Below are 24,936 nucleotides of genomic sequence, written 5' to 3' on the forward strand. Positions count from 1 at the left end.
TAAAACATGGCTCTAGGTGATTCGGTAATGTTGACTAATGTCACCAAAACGGGCATGGGTAGTTACTTGAAAACTTGGCCTACTCTGACCTGCACCAGGGATCCATGCTAATGGTGGGAGGGGTACATGTGTCCTACTGGGCAGTGTGTGCCCACCATAAAGCCCAGCAGTCCTGGGTTAATAAGCTACTGGCTAGACAATGTCTAGTTTGCCCAGCCAGGGTTACCCAGGATAGCTCTATTCAACGAAAGCTGGATGTAAAAATCAATCAACCTACCAAACTTAAACTGAGAATTGCTACACTTAATGTAGGCTTACTAACTGGACGTGGCTTGGAAGTACATGACAAGCTACGGAGGAGGCTGGATGTCCTATATATCCAAGAGACAAGATGAAAGGGCAGTGCAGTGAAGCCACTTGGCTTGAGATGCAGAGACTGCTACTCAGGAGGAGGACTGGCTACAAATGTTGTGGGTATTGTGGTGAGAGAGACTTCAGAAGGAAGTGAGGCATATCATCATAATTAGTGACAGACTCATGGCAATCAGATGCCAGAGTAATGATAGGGCAGTATTCATAATCTCAGCCTATGCCCCACAGCAGGACTGTGAGAGTGAGGAAAAGAGTGCATTTATACAGCAGTTGCAGGACCTACTAGAAAAAGCAGGATAACATGAATTAGTTTTGATATTGGACAACTTGAATGCACATATCAGGACAGACAGAACAGGATATAACGACTGCCTGGGTCCACATGGTGGGGTGATAGGAAAAAAGAAGGACAGGCCATTCTAGGCTTCTGTCTGGCAAATAGCTTGATAGTAACCAACACATGGTTGACAATGACTGGGATTGTCCAACTGGATGCATGTCCATTTTCAGTAGAGGCGCGTGGAGAAAAGCTCCAACAGAAACAATAAAAACATGTTACAAATATAATATTGACAAAGATTACATAAGCAGACAAGAAAAAAAAACAGGTTCTACAGGTTAGGGTTAAACCCTGGTGTAAGTCAGGGGCAAATTAAACAGTAAGCTGATAAATAGATTTTTCACATTCTAGATGAGAGTTAGCCAGGCTTGATATGATGGCATAGCCAGTTTAGTGCCAGATGTTGTTTGAGTCTAGTTTTAAATTGACCAAGGGAGGAGAGTAAAGTAATATCAGCTGGAAGTGAGTTCCAAGATCTGCCTACAGAGTTTGCAAAGAGAGAGTCGCCAGCTACGTTGTTAATTCTACTTGTCTGAATTAGTAGTCCGTTAGAGGATTGAAGCAGTCGCGGATTGTTATAGGGGGTGAAAAGATTTTTAAGTGCAGGAGTATTATCCGGATTATAAAGGATTTTATAAGACATGATCAGTTAGTTATTAGACTGGGTAGTTCAAGCCACCCAAGCTGGTTAAGACTGATGCAATGGTGTGTCCTAAAAGGCAGCCCAGTGGCAAACCTGGCAATGTGGTTATAGCAGGTTGAGAGTTTAAGTACAGTCTTGGTTAGATTAGAGAGTAGAGGGGATGCATACAGAAGAGTTGAAAGAAGGTGAGAGCGAGCTATGGCAATTCTGGCTGGAGGAGTTAGGAATGCTTTTATTCTGTAAAGTGACTCTAGTTTTTTATTGATGGTTTTGATCAATTGGTTTACATGTAGTTCGAATTTTAGATTAACATGTAGGTCGAATTTTAGATTATCTATGACACCTAATAGTTTTGTTGAGGGGTCGGGGGAGATTATTGTGCCATCATTTGCATTTATGGTAAAGGTAAAAGCAGTAGACCTTTGTGTTGGTGAGAATAACAACATTTTAGTTTTTTTGGGATTTAGTATCAAACGATGTTCAGAGAGACAGTTTTCAATAGTGTTAAAGGTGGACTGTGTGGCAGACCATAAGTCTGTCGGAGATGTGGCCGAGCAGATCAGGGTAGAGTCGTCAGCGTACTGGATACAGTTGACTTTTGGGATGACCGTAAACAGGTTATTAATGAAGATGGAAAACAGCAGGGGCCCTAGTATGGAGCCTTGTGGTACTCCAAGGGTGTTAGGCAGTAGGTTAGAGAGTTTGTTCTGCCAAAGAGCAGTCTGCTGTCTCCCATTCATGTAGGATTTAAACCATTGAAGGGCTTTAGTATCTAGACAGAATGTTTGCAGGGTGTGTATTAAAAGTTGGTGGTCAACCATGTCAAATGCCTTGGAAAGATTCAAGAAGAGGGCGGAGGATATGTGATTGTTGTAACGATTATGGTTTATGGTGTTGGTAAAAACTATTAGGGCTGAAGTAATGCTGTGGTGTGGATGGAAGCCGTGTTGGATATCTGCCATAAAGTGATTCTGGATTAGGTGGTGTATGAGTTGTCTGTCAATACATTTTTCCATAATCTTTGCAAGTGGAGAAAGTATAGCTATTGGTCTGTAATTGTTGAATTTGGTAGAGCTGCCTCCTTTATGAAGTGGGATTACGTAGGATGTTTTCCAGATGGTAGGAATTCTAGCTTCTGCTATGGTTCGATTAATTAATATTGATACTGGGTAAGCAATAGCATCAGCTGATCATTGAAGGTACTCGGCGGGGAGTTGATCAGCAGAGAGTGTGGTGGGTTTTAACTTTTTTGATCAAGGTATGGATAAAGTTGCGTGGACACTGGTTGGAAGCTGAACAAGAGCAGGTTTGTAGGGGTGGTACTTTCAGGACCAGGGGAGCTAGGAGGTAATTGGTTAGCTAGGGCTTGAATTGTCTCAGTAAAGAATCGATTAAAACTATCTGAAACATCCTCGGAGGAGGGTATCAATAGTAGCAGTGGGGATAGGGGTAGACGTTTTACCAGGGTGGAGTAGATTATTCAAACCTGACCAAAACTTCTGAGGGTTGTTTCATATGGTCTCGGCCATATGAAAGTCACACATTTGAAAGTTCAATCATCTGAATTAGACCCTACGATGCACACTGTGGGACAGCCGAATTAAACAAGCACATAAGAGCAGAAGCCAATGTAGCTCCAATTGCAGAAAAGATCAAAGAGAACAGATTATGGTGGCTTGGACACATGCAGAAAAGCAGAAAACAATCTGGTGAAGATTTGTGACTGATAGAAGAAGGTAAACGAAGAAACGAGGATGTCTGGCACAGAGGTGGATGGATTGTGTGAGAAAAGATCTGCGACAGTCAGGCATAAGTGTTGAAGAAGGCAGGAGTGTGGCACTGAATCAGGAGAGATGGCGACAATTATTACTACACCCCAACTCCATGTAGGAAATGGGGAAAAAAGAAGGCTGATGATTATCTAAGACATTGCCTTGTCTAGAGCTGGACTTGGCTGTTCTCTGACAAAGAGGAGGAGTTTTTTTTTTTTTTTTTTTTTTTTACTTGTACTGGGACTATATTTTGTACTTCCAAGGACTTTATGTCCTGAATTTACACCTTGAAATCACACCACTCCTGGGCTCGCTCAAGTCACAAGTGTGAGCATTGGTCTTTGTCTGAATTTTGTTAGAAGACAAAGAATCTAAGAAAGGCATAATGGACTTTTCCCTGCCACAACAGACAGAGAATGCTCATCACTAGCTTATGTCTCTTCTACTGAACTGAACTACTGGAAGACTGCACAAGGTGGTTTAACAGGTCAAACTTTGAGGTGGCTCATTCCCAAACAATAATGGTCAGAGAAGTCACTGTTATCCTTAGCTCCGGAACAGGGCGAGAGTTGCATTTAATGTCTTCAGTTGACAACGGACTCAGCATTCACTTTCTCTGGAATACGAGTAAAATAAAGAGGTCTTTGTATACAGCCCAAATAGCCAGATGTGTAAAGCAGTTATGATGGCTGTGTCCTCCCCCACTGTTTCAGGCATTATATTATGGTCTGACAAATTACAGGAGAAACTTCCCTTTTCAGAGCTTGTAGAAGGAATACTAACCACTCACCACTGTACTGCCTAATCACAGGAGTCTGCCACTAGTAGAAATTATGTGAAGATATGTCGTCTAGACCACTGGCCTCCTATGATCCATTAAAACAATGTCACTCAAAGACAGGAGAAAGAGGTGATAAAGATAATTACCATCACGAGGTACAAGACATGCTTCCACTCACCTCTGTTTCCATACTGAAGAAGCCAATTCTATGAATTTCTGGGCCCTACTTTGCAGGCAGGAATATATAAAAGTCTACTCTACCCTTATTAAGCTCTCTGCACTACAAAAGAAAGGAGCTCCCAGTTTGTGCAACCATTGAAGGAGACAAGTAAGGATCAGTACAAGAGGTCCTTTGGCAGGACCACAGAGAGTTACTGATTCAAACTGGAGAACACATGACATTTCTTCTCCTACTATGCCTCCACCACAAAGGCAACCAAATCAGCTAATACTATAGATACAACATAATGACCATATGGCAATATTTTGTACTGAAATTAAAGCCCACTAAAAGGGTACAAATAAGAACTCCCCTATGAGGACATCACACACCAATATGCCAAAGACATAGCCATCTTGTCAAGCAAAACCATGTAGGCTACCTGCAATACAAGGGGTATAACCATATAAACAGTCACCAACCAGAATATGACCTCATATCAGATGCATTTGTTCACAACACTGAGTTCCAAGACAGGATAAAAAAAGTTTCTGTCCTTTTTTGAACAAGAAAGAGTTGGGAATAGATTTTCCTCTCTCTCTCTTCAGTGGAGGAAGTGCCTCAATGGACAATGAGGATTAGAATGCGTGCCTACTTCAAGTGTTTGAAAAAGAACTCCAGGTCCTTTAGTACAGTTTCGCATGTAAGCAAGCTTGTAAGACCTAAGACATAGATAAGTAAATCACATTAAGAAACTTCAGATTTCTGGTAATGTTTTTACAGCTAGGAGCAAGCTGAGAATTGGCCTCACATAAACAGAATTGCAGGGTATTCTGGATTTATGTGACAGCACCTGCTCAGCATGTGTCTTAGAAGACTTAGTTGGTAGAGATGAATGGCAAAACTGCTTGATGCTTCACTACCCTCTATACTCTACAAGAGGGATTATTCTTTTTGAGAAGCTAAGCATGCCATGAAGAGGAGGAAGCAAGGGGTGGATGTGGGAAAAGAGATAAAGATAACCCATGGTGGCAAGTACCTGCCACCTCTTTTATAGGTCTTCTGCCATATCTTAAGAAGTCTGATTAAAAATAATACCTTTTCATATACAGGAATCCAGGATGACCTGCCTCAGCTAATTCTTAAAGGAGAAGCCTAAGACATGCCATTTAGGCCAGCCAGTCCTGAGTCTGCCACACCCCAGCTACACAATCAAAATTACTGTGGTCTATATGAAATCATTGACATCCCAATAAGGGTCTTTTTCCATGGTTTCTTAACAGAATTTGGGAACTCTGTTAGCTTTTCTAGAGCTTGGTTCATTCTAAGACAAAAGTGTCAGAGAACAATACCCTTCTTGGCCACCCTGTCCAAAGCTATAAACTCCCTTATGGTAGAGCAGAAAGTAGTTATTATTGGGACCTATGCTGAATGGAAGGGGTTACTTGAGAATCTGCCTTGAGATGCTTGGCTAGGATGTCACTCCATTTGCCCAGTATTTTTTTAATACCTCAAGACCCCCCCCCCAAAAAAAAAAAAGTGTTTATTGTGTGTGTGCCACTCTTCCTGCCCCTCTTCATCATCTACCAATAAGCATGAGCTGAAACACGTTACTGAAGAAGAGCACATAACAGTCAAGGAGCAGAAAGTTGTTACATACATTAACATTGAAAGGAACAGGCTTTGGCCAATGTATGACCTCTGAATCTCTTATGTTCACCTTTTTGTAATCAGAATTTAGCCCAAGAGCACATGAGAAATTCTACTAGTGATCCCAGCTCTTGTTTTCCTTCAAATACTCATCCTGTGAGGAGATGCAGGCTTCTAATATCTGCAATCCTCTCCTATGGGTGGCTAGGTTGAAGTGATGACATTTGTGGCAGCTTGCAACATCACGTGCCTCTTTTCAAACGGTACAAATAGCAACAGTATTACGCAGGACTAAAATATCTCAATGACAAAAACACTTAGAAGATGCTGATTTCTTGGGCATCAGAGGAGGAAGCTTTCCAGTAATGTACACTAACAGCATCTTTTGAACTGTATGTGGAAAAGAGATGGAAAGCACAGGGGTGCCCCTTCCATGACTAGCGCATCACAAGAATTCATGCCAGTAAGAAGCGCTTGTGCTCTGAGCACAACACATGAAGATCTGCAGAACTGTGCCAAGCTTGGAATGACAGAAGAAGATATCCTAACAGTTACCCAATGCAAAAAGCATTTAAAGTCTGATGTATAGGATTTGCTGCCAAAAAATACTCGAATATCCACTATCATGGTGTGGGTCACGTAGTTTTCATCTTACATTGTAAAATACTTTTGTAGCAGATCTAAAGCACAGGAAACTGTCTCATGCAACAGTAAAATAAATAAATAAGACAGCAAAAAAGAAAGTATCATCATGTGCTATGCAGTACACTTTTGTCGAAGGAAGCTCTTAACACCAAACACCATATCTGTATTATAGTTATAAAATGTGTTGGCTGCTGCCGACACTACAAAAGCACAGATCCAAGGAAACATTCTAAAGTAAGCCAGTGGATTTAGCTACAGCCTTGATCACATGTTAACAGTACCAGAGAAAGGTGCTTATACTTCTTACAGATACATATAAAACATTTTTTTTATTTTATTTAGGAAGACATTTACACTGCAAGAATCAAATGAGGAAGAACAAAGCAAAACAAACTAGCATAAATGACCTATAGACAATTCTTCCTTAATAGTCTGTACCTATCAACAAATAAAAGCTACTTGGGGGAGACATCAATTGTTGTCCACCATGCACAGCATAGTATGAGGCATTCAAGGACTGTTAAAAATGGAGGCATACAACCTCTCTAAATAAAAAAAAAAAAAAAAAAAAAAAAAAAATACATTAGGGTCTTGATGACTGTAACTGCAAAATCATCAATAAACCTTGAAAAAAATCATTAGTTAACAGTAGTACAAGTACTTGGCAAGTTATTCTACAGTTACCCCCTAAGGAAATGCTCAAAATCACCAAGAGGTTCCATTTACATTACTCAATTCAAGTATAGGAATCGATAGTACAATAAGCTGCATTAATATTATCTAGTAAGTATTATACAATCTTTCAGCTATTATTCACCTTATTTTACAGCTCTACAGCGATATACAAAGGCTACAACTGAAAAGCTGGTGTTAGGTCACTCAACAGATGTTGTTACTGAGATTTTTATTGTGTATGATAGCAACAAAAATAATTACCTCTTTCAGATATCTCACCAGCCTGCGCAAAGTACCAACCAGGGACATGGTGAAGCCTGTTAACCCCTGACTTTTCTGTGCCTGCCAGTCATTCATGTGACGTCCTGTTTGACGCTCATAGTCCTCCATCTCTTTTTCCACACCTTGAATCATGTCATGGAGTACATCCATACTTGACTGGTTTCCACTAAGGTTAGCTCTATCACTGGTAGTCTCATGTCTGTTCTTTTGCTTAGCAAGACCATCAGCAATCAGACTTTTTTTCCCTAAAGTAAACAAAATAAAAAACAGTGAGACAATTAGTATTGTGTAAACTGATATTCTTTCAAATACACACTGTTTTTTTGGCGAATAAACTCCTGCCAAAGTACACAACAGATGAACACAGAATTGTGTTTCAAATGTGATGTTTGTGGCATTGCATTGTATCCGAGTCATATGGGCATAGGAATGACGTACTAAATTTAAAGAAGCCCTTGACATTATTATATAGGCAAATTACAGCTGTGGGAGGTTACTCATCTTCAAGTATAGCCATGAGAATACTCATCTGAACAGCAGATTTTAGTGCTTGGTCACACACAGTAAATAAAACGTACATATCTATTCATCAATGCAGTGGTGAATCGGGTCTATATTTACTGATCGAACAACACATTCACTTAACGACTGTTTATTGTACACAGACCAATGAAGCTTCCTTTAATCAAAAGGTCATATGATTGTAAAGATTTTTCTTGAACTATCATAGTTGGCCAACATAAAGGAAGCAGAACGGAGTACTTATCAGTAATGTAGGTATAAGGAAATCTGCCCTTTCCCCATTCTAGTGCGATCTTGGAGTTGGTATCCTTATTAGCAGGGGGGGGGGTGTAAGAGGAGGATTTGGTGAACACCAGACACTCCTTATGTGGGGGGTTGTACCCCTCCCCTGCTAATTATATACAACAACTCCGAGGTCGCACTACAGTGGGGAAAGAACAGGTTTCCTTATACCTACGTTCCCGATAAGTTCTCTGTTCTGCTTCCTTTATGTTGGCCAACTATGATCATTCAAGAAAATGATTTATGATCATATGGCCTTTAGATTAAATGAAGTTTTGTTGGTCTGTGTACAATGAATGGCCATTTGATGGACGTGCCGTTCAAACGGTAAACAGACCCCGGGGAATTCTACCCACGTACTTCAAACAGAGAACATTTCTCTACAAAAGACACAGTCTGCTAACAAACTATGCATGTACCTTAACTACTGCTCAGCACAGCATATCATGGCTGCGTATTTTCCAAACTGGGAAGCTTGCTCAGGTTTTGTGCTAAACGTAGACATATAAACCACAGTGGAGATTGTGGTCTCCACTGTGGTTTATATATAATATTTCTATGTTTTCAAGTTGTTTATATATGCTAAACAAACAGCTGGCTACAAGTCACAACCATTTTAGATGTAACCCTACTTTTCAAACCAGTACAGGGCAGCTTTACATGCACTTAAGAATAAGGGCTCTTTGTAGCTAAGTGCATGTACTTATGACTCTAGTACAAGTCTACCATATCAGCTGCCTCCAATGATTTGAATGTTAGACTCTCCAAAGCTGGAACAAGAAAAGACGTAGTGCAGAAGCCTGAAATGCAGGGCATCTTAAAGGAAGCATTTCAATGCCAGATGAAAATACCAGAAAGCAAGCAAAAACAACAATTAAGTGGGTTTTCACTGAAGAAGGCAGGTCTGTCTCATATAATCATATCTAGGTAATGCAAATAACCTAGTACTAGAGGTACTGGGAAAGACACCGCATCAGCAATCTGGATATTTGACTAAAATGAAAATATTTTCTACTTTGCAAGATAAAACTTTCTGGTTGATAACCTTCTGAGTTTCTTTATAATATGAAGGACATCCAAAAACACAGATGTACTATTTAGAGTTAAATGCATATCGATCTTTCAGGGGCAGAAATTGACAATCTTGATGTTTAGGTGCCACAGTGATCCTTGCTGCTGACAGTAATGCTCTTTTTTGGGGTAACGGCACTGAAGGAGAGAAGATTACATTCAGAAGTAAAACAATCCATGTCAGTTGTCAATACCAGAGTTTCTTCTCAGATTTTGCTTTGAGTAGCACGTTCTGAATAAGGGGAACTGAAGGGAAGGCTGTGCAACCAAGTAAAGATGAATGCATCGGTCATGCATGCTTTTATATGGTATCACATGGTACAACATTTCAGAATTTGATATTGTCCACAATGATGATCAAGTCCATTACTGTGTGCCCTCTGTTTTGCTGCTACTGACAGAAACACCAGTTGCTTTTCATGTGCTAGATACATATTTCTGCTCAAGCAGCTGGCCCTATAAACTTACCTCTTGAAAGTTATACTACCTATAGGTCTAATTATCAACTGCTGCCCATTTCCCTATGCATGCTGCTTCTCTGGCACAGAGGGTAAGTGTCGGTATTTCATTGTTTTTTCATTCTCCATACCATTACTCATGTTGTGAGTATACTTGAAAGTTTTTCAATTCTATATACATGTAAAGCTAGAAAAACTGCTCTCATATCTGAGACCAATGAGTGGAGTGTTTTGGGAGACCAGATTCTACAGGATTCCACATTGAATCTTCAAGCAAAAGCCAGGGAACTCACTATTAGGAAATTGTTTGAGAGGGAAGAAAGAATCCCCATGGACAATGGGTGATTGGGACAACCACATACATGTATAACCTTATTCCTTTGTTTTAAAATATTTCTATTGAACATATCAAAAGTGCAAAATATATAGAAGGAATGCAAAGGGATTACTGGGGGTAATGAATAATTATCAACCATGGGATGGGTAAGGCCAATCTAACACCAAACCGGATATGTTAATACAAGCACCAAATGGTCCAAAAAGGCAGCTAGCCTAGAACTTCCTATGAACCTATGACAGAATCAGAAGAGAAAAAGGGGTCTCATACAAGCACAATTCTCTAACATATGGATACAGTATAGCCAATATTCTCAAGACAGTATACTATAAACAAAAACATGATAACCAATGTGAATCCCATAGCACATATCCAAGTCAATGAATTAAAAAACCTGCAAATTAAGTGTTTGACCTGAACCAGAATAGTGCAGAGAAGGTAAGCTATTCCTTTGCCTGAATGTAATGACAGGTCTCTTAAAAAATACCTGAATAGCAACTATTGCCATTTCTTAGCCCTAATGAGATTTAAAAAAAAATAGCGATGCAACCTGCAAACCACTGTCAGTCACACTCCTGAATCATCCAGCTTATGACAGATATGCACTATCTGGAATAAGAACTCCAAACAATTCAGAGGAGTTTTTTAGAACCCCTTTTCGAGACAGTCCACAGGGGTTCAAGCAATAAATACGGAAAGAAAACATAGGATCTATTGCCCAAAACATGCAACACTGATCAGGGTGTCCAGAATGCATGTCAGATAAATGCTTGAGAAAATAAAAGGAAAAAATGCACCATTCTTTGCACAAAGACCACCCATAACGGAGAAATGGTGTAAAATTAGGGAGTAACTAATAACACATGCCTGTCCTTAGATGTCAATTACTTCCACTCCATGCAAGTTGGTGCCCTACCAAAATAAGTCTGGTTATCTAATAACTGATTTAAACTTCTGCACCTGACCAATACAGACACTTCTCCCAAACTGCAACTGTGAAAAGCACATCCACAACTGGTATTCTCCAGGTACCAACAGTGTTCCTTAAGTTTTGAAATATCCTCCCCTTACACTAGTTGAGAAAAGCATATGTTGTGAAGGTAGCTAGTATGAAGACAAAAAGACATACTTCTTTGTAGCCTCTTTCTTCATGTGCCATAATGATATCTTTCACTGACCATGTCAAATTTGAACCCCATACATAGCCCACTTATTCAGCCTTGGAAAATCCTACGCTATCTCTGAATAAACTGGAAAAGAGCAACCAAAGTGCCACTTTATCTTTTCAATGACATTTTCTGGAAATATTTAAATCTGAGGTAAATTACTTTTTCAATTAAGGGGCTAGCTCTCTCAGTTCCTCTATTAAATGTGTCCTACAATTACACAGTCACCAAAATGGTTTCTCAACAATGTTTCCTTTTGAACTCCCACTAACTGATAAGACTCTAATGTCTTCATTTCATGCTCGCTCTTACTTATTTATACTTTGTTGACCATGTTAGTCCCATTAGTCTCTTTTCAAAGGAGACCCCAAAGCGGTATTCATATTAACTAGGGGAAATTAGTCTAGCACAACAGGGAAACTCTTTACTCTTCATTGGTGTGACTGGAAACTATTTTGGAGGAGCACTGCCTGTTTCCATTCCAGGTGGAGAGGCAGCTGGGAGAAACAGGGAGACAGATGGATAAAGGAGTGAAAGAAACAAAGGAGAAAGCAAATACTGAGACCACAGAATGTCTGCAGGATTCTGAGGAACTGTTTCAAAGAAACATGTTTGATGGGGATGACTCAGCAAATGATGGATGTGTAATTAAAACCCTCCAGTCAGGAGGGCTGCAGGATGATTTACTTAAAGAAATGGAGGTGCAGAGTTTTATGGTGTGTTTTTTAAAATAATTTCTGTCTGTTATGTTTTAAATTGATACTCTAACAGTTTAAATGTTTTAGTATGGAACGCTGAGTCAACCTCAAATGTAACCAATTTCATTGGTTACTGTGAATATGTGATTTCATTTGAGGGGAATTTAAATCCAATTTGTGGGTTTTGCAATACATTCTGAAGTCGTCTTTGGTATAACCAGACAAAAGTGCTCAATTTTTCTATATAATAGAAATTTTTTTTTTTAAAGTACTTTCCTGTGTGGCCGTTGCGCACTACCCAGGTTTGGTGACTTTAGTTGTCCCTTGCAGTTGCTGTGTGGTTCTTGGTTTTGTGGTGCAGAGTGAGCCAGAAAATGAAGGAGATGTTTCGTGGGGAGAGATTGCAGAGAAAATAGAGGAAGATGCAGAGACAATCCTGAAAAATAGTGGTGAGATGGAAAAGAAAACATGCATAGAAAGTAAAAGAAGGCAAAAGTGGGAAAGCAGAAAAGAAGGCAGAAGAAAATGAAAAAAGGAAGTACGTGGTAAGGATTCAAAGTAAAGTAAACAAAGAAATGGACAGGTATGAAGTGTGGGACAATGTAATAGCTCTTTTGGGTGTAAAAGGAGATGAGGTAAAAGCATTTATTGTCATTAACAAAGAGACATTTTGTGACATTATATTTAAGATTGTTTTTTCAATGGAAAATTTTCTTGGAGAATATGAAAAAGAAAGACAGTTACACATGGAATCTTTATGTGATAAAAGCAGATTCATGTATAATTTTGAACCGAGGTAGAAAAGAGACTTTGACAGGACATTTGAAAGCTTTATGTAAATAAGTACTGGACATTGAAAAGTTTATGCCAAAATGGGTTTATGGACTGTAATACTGCGTTAAAAATACAAAGAGAAAAAAGTATAGATATAGCAAGCATGATATGTTGTAATATATCCAAAATGTTTTTTTTTTGTGTGTGTGTGTGGAAAAGAAGGACATTTTATAAGTAACCATGACAAAAGAAAATGTTATATTTGTAGGGAAATGGGGCATGATGCAAAAAATGTGAATGGAAGTGTTATAAATGTAAAACAATTTGTCATTTATGGATGGAGTGCAAAAATGAAAATAACAGTAAGGGAAAAGTAAAAGAAGAAAATGAACAATGACAATAAATTTTAGAAGTAGTAGAAATAGAAAAAAATTGGATGAGAAAAAAAAAATAATAAGGACATAGAAGAAGATTCTACAGTAAGTGATGAAGACAAACCGGGAGGTAGTAAAAGGGGAAAAAAATAATTCTTTTGGTAAGAGAGTTGTTGTTTGTCTTTCGGCTTTTCCCGGTAAGGGGTCGCCACAGCGGAACTCCGGTCCACTAATGACTGGCAGTAGATTTTTACAAAACGTTGAGGTGCCAGCTCAACGCCCAACCTTCAACGAAGGCATGCCCATAAGAGAGTAAAACACAGAAAAAGAAAATGTAAAGGGATTAGCACAAAAGAAAACGAGAAAGGAAATGGATGAACAAGAATATACAAAGAAAGACTGATGCTTAGTATAATGATTAAGGTGTTTGACTCAGAGACACAAAATACAGAGATTGATTCTCATCTTTGGGAAGGAAATTAGGCTTTAAATGGCTTATTAAGAAAGCTAGCTCAATAATTAGCAATGAATTTATGAAACCATAAGGGAAAGGGAAAATGAAAATTTTAGAGTGCTTTCTGTAAATGTGAACAGTATTAAAATATTGTAAGTAGAATATGAATTTTGGAGTGCTGTAATACATGTGATGTAAATGCAATTATACTAGAAGACACACGATTTTTAACAAATGAAGAAAGATTACAAACAGAGAAACCAGGGAAGGAAAGATATATTTAATTTGGGAAATTAGATATTTCCTGGAATAGCTGTGTTCTGTAGAAATTCAGTAAAGTTATTAGATATAACTTTAGCAAAAATGGAAAGATTAACCATTGTAGATATAAAATTAAAAGAACAAGACTACAGAATTATAACATTGCATGCTTATACTAACTATAAAGAAAAGGAAAGCTTATTTTATCAGATTTTAGACTAAGTAGTGATAAATATAAATATTGTAATAACAGGAGACTTTAATTGTGATTTACGAGGCAACCATAAAAATAACAAAATTATATAAGAAAATGTTTGTTGCCAGTTAAAACTTTGTGACAAAAATTCATGGACTTACAAAAGGTGTATGTACAGAACTGAAATAGATTATTTTATAGCATCAGATAATTTGGTATAGAAGGGGAGGTAGCTGAAAAAGGATTTTCTAATCATCTTGCAATATGGCTAGACATAAAAGAAAACAAGGAATATATAAAATAGGCAAGGAATAAAAAGGTTAAATGAGAAAGCATGAAATGAAAAAGGAAAGAATAGTAATACAGTTATGGAAATATATTACTATGAGAACATTTTATAAAAATTGGTCTGAATGGTGGTTGATATTTAAGGGAAAAATATAAAAAAATGTTTTTTTTACAATGGCAATATGATGTGAGAAAGGTAGAGAAGGAAAAATGTAAAAGAACATATGCTGCATTGGACGATTTAGAACATAATGATAGAATGTACTTTTATAAAGAAAAAAAAACATATGAAAGAAATCACGAAAAAATACAAGGATTGCTTTAAGCAAAGATATTGTTTTACAAGGAAAGAGAGAAGTATCGCCTTACTTAAGCAGATTAGTAAATAAAGATGGCCATGTAATGAGAAAAAATAAAAAATGTAAAAGGAAAAACAAAGAACTCAGGAAAAGATTATGAATAGTGTAGTACAACATGTACAAGAATTGTTTAAAGAAAAAAGGTAGTGAAAAAAAACATGGAATGTAAAAAGTTAACAGAAAAAAGAGAATACAGAATTGGAAAAGGAGATTTATTTACATGAGCTAGATAAAGTATTAGGATAAGTAAATATAGATTCAGCTGCTGGCCCAGATGGAATAAGGTATGAAATGTATAAAGATTTAAGGGACTGGGAAAAAATATTTTTAAAGATTTTGAATGAATGGTTAAATATGAAGGTTTTATCCATAGAGATTTATGCAGTGGAATACTATAGAAGACAATTAAAAGACTAGAGGCCAACACTATTGGATGCCCTAGACTTTAACATGATTGCATGGAAAACAAAAGTAGGTGGCCAGTGAAGGTGCTGCTTAGGTCTTTGGTTTTCCACATCAATACAGTGAAATGAGGATAATTTCAGTAATTTTGAAAATTACTTCATATCCCAGCTTTTATATTAAGATGTATGAATATGCATACTCTCCTCAAAAGTTGAGCTGGAATGAGTAGTTTTTCAGGTTTTTGCAACTTTTTTTTGAAAATTCCCTTTGCTGAGTTTCTTTATCTTATCCTTTCTCTCTTGCTTATAATTGGTCTCAATTTCTTTTTATGTTAGGGGTGATAAAAAATATGAAGAAACACATTAATGTGCTGAATTCAGATAAGTAAATGGGAAGCTCTCTGAAGGAAAAGCAGTCCAAAAGCACAAGATGCTAAAAATTCAAAACAAGGTACTAATGCAGGGATGTGAAGCACTGAAAGTGGCTAGAGGAATTGAAGAAAGCTCCTGGCAATGTCAGTTATATATGATAGCCTTGCACATCAGCCAAGGTTCAATAAAATGCTGATGTGAGACCAGCTCATGTCCTTGCAGAGACAACGGCACTGCAGACAAAAATTCTGGCAAGGAAAGAGGACACAAAATGTTAGGAATTACTGTTATAGTGACCCCCACCAAAAGAGCTCACCAAATCCAGGTGGACATTAGTTGCTTATTGTCAAAGGAAAAGACTTCAAAGACCAATTCACGTAAGGTTCAAGCATGGCACCCTTTATTACTTGCAGCAAGGAGACAAAGCATGCAAATACAGGATTTGTCTAAATTACTAGTGAGCAGTATGCTACCTTTATACAGTTCTTTCCATGTTACACAGAAATGTTGCTTCTATTCCTGACGTAGTTAGACACAGCTTTCTGTATTGTCCTACAGAAAATGTTACTTAGATTTCCTGCTGACATGTTCAGATTTAAAACTCATTATGTGTTACATAGAAAATTTTGCTTGAACTTCCTTGCTGACATGACTGGATTATAAAAAACATTTGAGAAAAACAACCTGGCCTTGGGGCTTATTTTTAGCCCACTACAAACTTTCTATTCTTCAATTGTGCAGTTCTAATATAGATGTGTTACATTTCAAGGTACATTTCTAGCTTAGGTACAAGTAATGCTGACTACGGTTTATACTTTCAAGCAGCCTTTGTTTTCATTATCAATAGCTTCAGCAGCTATGTACTTTTGCACGGCATAAGCAGAAAATCAATAACTCTTTGTTAAGTCTCATGACACTAGTAGAAATGAAACACTTATTATTATTATTTTCATGACATTAGCAGAAATCAGATGCTTTCCTGTTAATTTCCAACGCATAAGCAGATCATAGCTGCACATATTTTCTGACATAACAGGATTGGAATGTTTCTAGTAACTGTGCAGATTCACACAGTGTGAACAGAATAAATGTATTAACCCTTTTTAAACCTCGAATGCACTAAGCATGCGTATTACTAATACATATTTTTCTAACATTTCCCCACTTTTAATACTTTTATTCTACTTTCAAAATAAGCATAAACAGTTTTTTCTTCCCCTAACCTCTTCCTACTCAGGATTTGCAGTTAAGAGTCATTCAGTTTAAACTTATGAAAGCATTTTCAATTTTTCAACAATTCTTCAAGTTCAGCACCTTGGTATAAGGTTTCTGAAACTGACATGTCTATAAAGTCTTTAATCAGTCTTTTCATGCAGGGGATGCAGCAGCAAACACATACCACCAGTAGGATCATTCCTGCACAGATGGCAATCAGGATGACGTCATCGCCCAGATCCATGTGCGACAGTCCTTTGTCACTCACATGGACTAGATCATGGTGACATATCTAGGATGCATCAACTTGTCCTACCGGATTAGCAGGTTTCTTGATTTCTCGAACATTTCGAATTTTCCCCTGAGGAAAAACTGCTGTGTGCCCTATGGCTGGAACCAGGTACCCCAAATTACAACTGCCGGACCAATTCTCAGGTAACCACTTGTATGCTTTCCTACCACATACAAAATAACAGTCTTCTACTTTGGTAGTAACTTTACTATGTTCTGGTTCTGGATGAAACATTTTTTTGTCAACTATAATCAGTTGTTTATAAAGATTAGCATTACGTTTTACTTCATCAGTTGTCCTATGCATCAGTTCAAAAAATGAATCATAGCTTGTGTTGCAATAGGAACCTGTGTTATCAGTTTTATTGTAGCATCTATAGGGAACAGTCAACATTGCAATTGCTCCAACCCACCTGAACTGTATCATTTTTGTAAAAACACACAGTCCCCTTCTGTCGAATAGACAAGTGCAATGCTAGTTTATCTTGTGATGTAACATCTGATGTATCAGACAAAATTTTCCCAGGTCTTGTTGGCTCCTAGGGGGACTGAAGTTAACAATAACCCCCTGTATGCTGTTGGCAAAGCTGTGCAAATCCAGCAATTCAAAACATTAAAGGTTTCAGCATAACATATTTGATTGCCTGGTAAGTGTTGAAGTTTGGGTGCCACTCTACATGCAACTCTCCACGTTTATTCAGTTCAGTTTGTGTGGCTGGGAAAAGGAATGGCCACAACAAAAAGATTATTGTCACTAGTACAGTTAAAAGGATGATTATGCAATACTTCTGAGGAAACTGTTGTTCTGCATTCCTGTTTTCTCCGACTCTTCCGAATAGGTACATCTGGATCTTACTGGATCCTGTCATCTTTATTTCAGACATGCGTTCTTACTCTCTGCCCTAATAGAACCTTCAGCACTGATGGTTCCTTCACTGGGGTTGAGACGGATCAGTCCTATTGATCTGACCTCCCTTTGTAGCCAGACTTTGTGCTGAGGGCCTTGATGGAGAGGTAAGATTTTTGTCCAGTTCAAAGTTCTTAACTAGTTTGCAGTGCGTCAGGTGGATCCACGAAGCTCGCTCTGCGATTTTGACTGCAGTGGGAGTTGAAAGAAGTACCTGGTATGGACCTTCCCACCTTAGTGATGACCAGTTTTTCTTCTTTATGGCCTTTATCCACACCCAGTCCCCTGGGATCACTGCCACTTCTGATGTTTCGGTTTGTTCTTTATCTGAAACAGAATTTGACTGCAACAGATGTTTAGAATTCAACAAATTTCTCATATATTCAGCTAGTGTAAGATCAGCCTCCTGGTCTGAGGACATGAGAAGTTTCCACTTCCACTTCCAAATAGTTTCTCAAAAGGAGTCAATCCTTTTGCAGTCGGGAACAGTTCTCATGCTCAACAGTGCCAGGGGCAAACAATATATCCAGTTCTTCCCTGTCTCAGCTATTAACTTTCTTAATTTATTCTTTAATATACCATTATGCCACTCGACTAGCCCTGCAGATTGCGGATGGTATGCACAATGATTTTTTTAAAGAAATACCAAAATGCTTACTTAACTGCTGTATGGTTTGGTTTACAAAATGTGTATCATTGTCACTGTAGATCCTTTCCGAAATGCCGAATCTAGGAATGATTTCTTTGGCAAGTACTTTTGCCACCGTGGCTGCATCTGGACTTTTGGTTGGAAAGGCTTCCACCCATCTGGAAAACATATCTACAATGACAAGACAATACTTCTTATTTTCACATTTGTTCAATTCTATGAAATCCATACAGATAGTGTGAAATGGATATGGTGGTGTAGGGAAACTCCCTTGCTTGGGCTTTAACGCCCCTTGTGAATGATGTTTGTTACAAATTTGGCACATCAAACAAAATTTTTTAGAGTAGTTTGTAAATCCATATGTTGTGAACACCTGGTTCATCAGCGGTACCATCCCCCCTGTTGAGACATGGCACTGCCCATGGCTCAACAAAGCTGCATATCTAAACAAATTAGATGGTAGTATCGGTTTCCCTTCTTTAGAGATGTACAGCCCCCTTTTCGAGAATTGCTCCTCGTTTTACCCATCTTTGTTTTTCAACTTGCGTAGTGAGTGTCTGCACTGTTTTTATCATTTCTAAGTCTAAAATCTCAGAGGGTTGTAGTCTCTCATTTAAAAGAAATACTTCTGAAGCTGTTTGTTTTGCAGCTGTATCAGCTCTTGCATTACCTTTTGAAATCTTGTCTTGTTGCTTGGTGTGAGCTGTGCATTTACAAATAGCTACTTTCTGAGGTAACTGAATAGATTCTAAAAGATCTAAAATAAATTGTGCATGATTTATAGGTTTGCCAGTACATGTTATCATTCCTCGGTTTTTCCACTGTTGCGCAAAAACATGTACAGTAGAAAAAGCGTACTGGCTGTCAGTAAAAATGTTTACACATTTACCCTTTGCTAAGGTACATGCCTGTGTCAAGGCAATCAATTCTGCTGCTTGTGCAGATAAGTTGTGTGGTAAAGGTTTTGCTTCTATAATCTCAATGTCAGAAACTACTACATATCCTACTAGGTTCTGTCCTGCAGAACCCCTTTTGCACGAACCATCCACGTAGTATGTCACCTCGGCATCATCCAAGGGGACATCTGTGAGATCTTTTCTAGGTAGTGTCTTTTGCTCAATTACCTGCAGGCAATGGTGTGGTGTGCCATCTGCAGGGGTTGGGAGCAAGGTAGAAGTGTTCAAAGTCGTGCATCGTTCAATTGTCATGTGAATTTGGCTCAACAATATAGTCATACAGGAAAGATGCCTAGCAAGGGAAAGATATGCCACCTTTTCTTGTAGTAAAATAATCGCGACTGCATGAGGTACTCTCAAAGTGAGAGGGTGGAATAAAACTACTGAGGCCGAAGTATGCACAGCCACTGCAGCTGCAACTACTGCTTGTACACAGTGGGGTATGGACCGTGCCACTGGGTCTAGTTGTGATGAATAGTAAGCAATGGGGCATTGCTTGTTCCCGTGCTGTTGTGTTAACACTGATGTCATATAACCTTGCTTACAATCTACAGTTTGGAAAACCGTTTATGGTAGTTTGGTAATCCTAGAACTAATGAGGATGTTATTAACTGCTTCACTTTGCAGAAAGCAGATTCTGCCTCTGGTGTCCATTGTAACAAATCCTGTGCTGCCATTGGCTTTTTATATATCAGGTCAGTCAGAGGTGTAGATTCCAATGCATAGTTTGGAATCCAGCTCCAGCAAAAATTAGTTGTACCCAGGAAGGACATAATTTCCTTCTTGGTAGTGGGTTTTGGTGCTTGCAAAATTGCTACTTTTCTGTCCTCAACTAATGTTCTACCTTCCTTGGATATTACATATCCCAGGTATTTGACTTGTTTTTTCCACAGCTGCAGTTTATTTCTATTTACCTTATGTCCTTCAGCGGCTAAGAATCGTAATAGCGCTATGGTATCTTCTCTACAATCTTGCTGGGTGGGGGCCACCAGTGAGATGTCATCAACATAAAGTAAAATCTGACTGCCTCTTGGTGGGGTGAATCCCGCCAAGTTGCTTGCCATTTCTTGTGAGAATATCGTTGGACTTTCACAATATCCCTGTGGTAGTCGCGTATATGTATACCTTTTCCCCTGAAATGTGAATGCAAACCAATACTGGCTGTCAAGGTGTATCGGTATCGAAAAGAACGTATTGCTAATGTCTACCACAGAAAAATACTTCTGTTGAGGTTTTAAATCATTCAACAGGGTGTGTGGGTCTGGCACCGTAGGTGCCCTTGGCATTACTGCATCATTTACAGCTTGTAAATCTTGGACCATACGCTATTCTCCGTTTGCTTTTTTTCACTGGAAATAAGGGTGTATTATATGGTGAATCGGGAGATTCTACCAGCATTCCCCCCTTTAAGTAAGGCTGCTATAATAGGCTTTATTCCTGCCTCAGCATCTTTTCTCAAGGGATACTGTTTTTTTTGTGGTCTGAATGCTGATTTTGGCGTGATAGTTACTGGTCCTGCTGTACGAATAAGTCCTACATCTGATTTTCCTGTTGACCAGAGAGTCTCTGGTATATTTTGTAAGGCATTCTCTTCCTCCTTTAATAGGAGTGCTAATCAGCTGTCCTTGCTAGACTGCAAGTGCACGGCTGGGTGGGTCTGAGTTAACCAATTCAACTTCTGTATTTGTATTTCCTGTTCTGACAGTTTTAATTCTGTCTGTTTCTCCCATCTCGTGACTTTTTCTCCTAGGTCTGCCCATTCTATGTTTTTGTTCTTGGTTAAGCTAACATGTGGTAATAGATTAGATTTATAAAGTGTAAAGAACTCCTGGGGCAATGAACAGCTGGCTACACTGTTCCCTTCTATGTCCCAGTACAGGATACGTAATATCAATCTGTTTGCATGATTTTTAAACAATTCTTGCTCATATTCCTTATCAGGTCCTGGTGTGTTACAATAATACAGGGTACAGTGCAACAGGTGTTGTTTATCAATGTCAAGGGAGGGGAACTTGCTGATGGCTACATTCATTAACTTTTCGGTCACAGTCCCTAGACCAGTCGTAACCAAGTCCTGGCTGTACCAATAAAACATTTCACCCTCCGACTGCACTGCAAAGGTATCAATTTGTCACTGTGCTTCCATACCCTGCATAGTTGGGACTACTGCTATACCAAATAGCTGCATGAGGTCTCTGCCCAAGAGGTTTACTGGGCATTTTGCAGAAACAACAATTTTGCTTCTCTGAGTCAATCCTGAAACTGGATCAGTTATTGCAATATCACGGGAGAGGGGCTCCCAATACAGTTGTCCATTAGCTGCCTTTACCAGTATGTAATCAGGTGACTCTGTTTTCTGATAGTTTGGAGGGATGTATCAGGGTTCCTGATGCCCCTGAGTTGCACAAGAATTTGACTTCCCTCCCTTCTACCAAGAGTGTAACTTCTGGTTTCGTGTCTGCTAAATAGAGCTCCAAGCTCAATAAAGCTAGGTCTAATATTTCATTTTCTTCACTGTCACTAACTTCTTGCACTTCCTCTATCTCTTCTGTCACATCCTCTACTCCCTCTATCACATTTTCATTTGTCCTTTCTCTGCTATCCCTTCTAGTGATTCCTGACTACCATATAGTCAGTCCTCACCCTCCTTGTCTTCCGTGGTTGCCTTCTTATTTTTCCTGCAATCCTTTGCCAAATGTCCCTTTTTACTGCATTTGAAACATTCACCCATTTTCTTTCACCCTTCAAAGTCCACTGATCGTTGATCAGATTGTTTGTTTCCCTGTGCATTTTTCTTGCCCTTTTTCCTGGACTGTACTACATAAACTTCTGCTCCATCTTCTACAGAAAATACTTGAGCTTTCTTTTTGCTATTAAAATGCCTTTCGGCATGCCTAGCATATTCAAGTAATTACTGTAACCTGCTTGTACGATGGTCTACCATGTGTTTTGTAATAAAACTGCTTATAGGTGCAATACTGCCCTTTAAAAATGCATTCGTTAACTGCTGTTCATATGGGGAATCTTGTGTTTGATCTTCAGGAACCTGCATTCCACAGTAGTTATTAAAACATTGTAATAGTCTGGCATAATACCGGTCAATTGTTTCACCTTCTTGTTGGATGCATTGATTAATACAAGTCCAGTCTGCCCTAGGCTTCCATTTTTCAGAGATGCGGTCTGTAAGACCTTTTACTCTGTTGTCTAATTCTGCGCTGCTATGTGGGAGGGGTCTTTGTGCAGCGTCACGGGGATTCCAGTTGCCACTAATCATGTGCCAATCTGGACCCACAATTTGTCTAACTACTTTTTCTACCTCTTCTCCATTTAAGTTATAACTCAGCCTCATTCCTTGTAAATCTTCTGAGAATTTTCTAAAATTAACTTTTGGATGGGGGATTCCCTCAGTGGCTTTCCGGATATCTTCCGGAGTTCCAGGGTCTATAGACTAAAATAGTTGGGTCCTGATTTTCTTGACCTGCACGAGGATTGGGTACTTCTATAAGTGGGTATATTTCTTCTTCACTCATAGATCGTGAATTCTTAACCATTTGATATAACTCGATGCCTTCATTTGAGTTACCTGCCCTTGTTCGAGACCTGGTCTCGATGGGATCTCTAATAAATGGTTTTATTTTCACAATGTCTCCATTTTCAGTGACAACTGGATATCGTGGGGGTGGACTAACCTGTTCACTTGCTTCATATTCTGGTAAGGGAGGCAGAGGGGCTGATGCTATTATTTATTGTCCTCCTTGTCTTAAAACATTGTTTTTGAAATGTTGTTCTTTTGTTCCCTACGGTTTACTTCCTCAATGCACCTGTGTGCCTGAGGAATTCCTAATTTGCGTTGCTTTTTTACTCGACCTTTGGAATCGGTTTTAAGCTGTTTGACAAGTTTGATAAGCGAGGATTTTTCTAATTTTCCATCAAATTCATATTTATTAACCCATTTTGAATAATATTTAATATTGTCGGCGCGCTGCGACTGCATGTATTTTGCATCTTCTGTTAACAGTGGATTTTGGGGTCTTTTTGTGCAATTATTACCCATTTTGTTCTACCCTTTTGATTGTTATGTAACTTCTCTTATTTTTAATGTGGTACCACGGATTTTGTTATAGTCTCTTCAGAATGACTGCCTACTTATTCTGTTTCTCCTGATCTATGACAAGACAGTAATCTTTTCTGTCCCTGACTTATAAAATACAGTCCTGACAAAAACAATACAAATCTAGTCCCCGATTTAAAACAGAAAATAGAAAACAGAAAAAAGTAGATTCACCTTACCTGAGCCTACGTGATTGATCACCTGATTCGTGGAAACCCGTCCTTCAGTCACAGATCAGAAAGTGGCTGGTCTCTTTTGTACGACAATTCAGTCAGAGGGCTTTCAGTTAAGAAGAATCCAATTTGGTTTCTTCCCCGTACGGTTTCAACCACCTGGCCTGTTTGATCCAAGGCGAAGCGAGGGTTCTGGTCCGAAGGACCAATCTGTTCAAAGGAAAAAACTTCAAAGACCGATTCACGTAAGGTTCAAGTATGGCACCCTTTATTACTTGCAGGAAGGAGACAAAGCATGTAAATACAGGATTTGTCTAAATTACTAGTGAGCAGTATGCTACTTTTATACAGTTCTTTCCATGTTACACAGAAATGTTGCTTCTATTGCTGACGTAGTTAGACACAGCTTTCTGTATTGTTCTACAGAAAATGTTACTTAGATTTCCTGCTGACATGTTCAGATTTAAAACTCACTATGTGTTACATGGAAAATGTTACTTGGATTTCCTACTGACATGACTGGATTATAAAAAAAACATTTGAGAAAAACAACCTGGCCTTGGGGCTTATTTTTAGCCCACTACAAACTTTCTATTCTTCAATTGTGCAGTTCTAATATATATGCGTTACATTTCAAGGTACATTTCTAGCTTAGGTACAAGTAATGCTGACTACAGTTTATACTTTCAAGCAGCCTTTGTTTTCATTATCAATAGCTTCAGCAGCTATGTACTTTCTCACGGCATAAACAGAAAATCAATAACTCTTTGTTAAGTCTCATGACACTAGTAGAAATGAAACACTTATTATTTTCATGACATTAGCAGAAATCAAATGCTTTCCTGTTAATTTCCAAAGCATAAGCAGATCATAGCTGCACATATTTTCTGACATAACAGGATTGGAACATTTCTAGTAACTGTGCAGATTCACACAGTGTGAACAGAATAAATGTATTAACCCTTTTTAAACATTGAATGCACTAAGCATGCATATTACTAATACATATTTTTCTAACACTTATGTATTCTGAGATAAGACAGTTGGTTCAGGTAAGAGAAAACACTGATGTCTTCTGTTCTGATGCAAGCAAACACTTGTACTATGCACTTTATAATACTTTTTGGAGCAATTGCCAAACCAGATGGGCAGGAATGGATCTAGGAATAATGGAGATAAGGGAGGCCCACCTTCAGGCTGTAGCACTTCCTGTGAGATGGGTCTAATGGATGTGTAAAACAAGCATCTCCACATCCATTGTAATTGTCCACTCGTTCTGTCAAATGAAAAGCAGTAAG

At 38.6% G+C, this 24,936-nt stretch overlaps 1 protein-coding gene across 1 annotated transcript in view; it reads right to left on the bottom strand.

Moving 5' to 3' along the window:
* The window catches only part of SPICE1 (spindle and centriole associated protein 1), a 1,080,118-nt gene that overhangs the window by 613,780 nt on the left and 441,402 nt on the right, over positions 1-24,936 (bottom strand). Inside the window, exon 8 of the mRNA XM_044072827.1 lies at positions 7,300-7,565. Coding sequence (XP_043928762.1) covers positions 7,300-7,565 — 266 coding nt within the window. The remainder of the gene's footprint in view (positions 1-7,299; positions 7,566-24,936) is intronic.

Source organism: Protopterus annectens, chromosome 5.part1 (genome assembly GCF_019279795.1).
Source record: "Protopterus annectens isolate FY-2018-M chromosome 5.part1, PAN1.0, whole genome shotgun sequence".
Taxonomy (NCBI): domain Eukaryota; kingdom Metazoa; phylum Chordata; order Ceratodontiformes; family Protopteridae; genus Protopterus; species Protopterus annectens.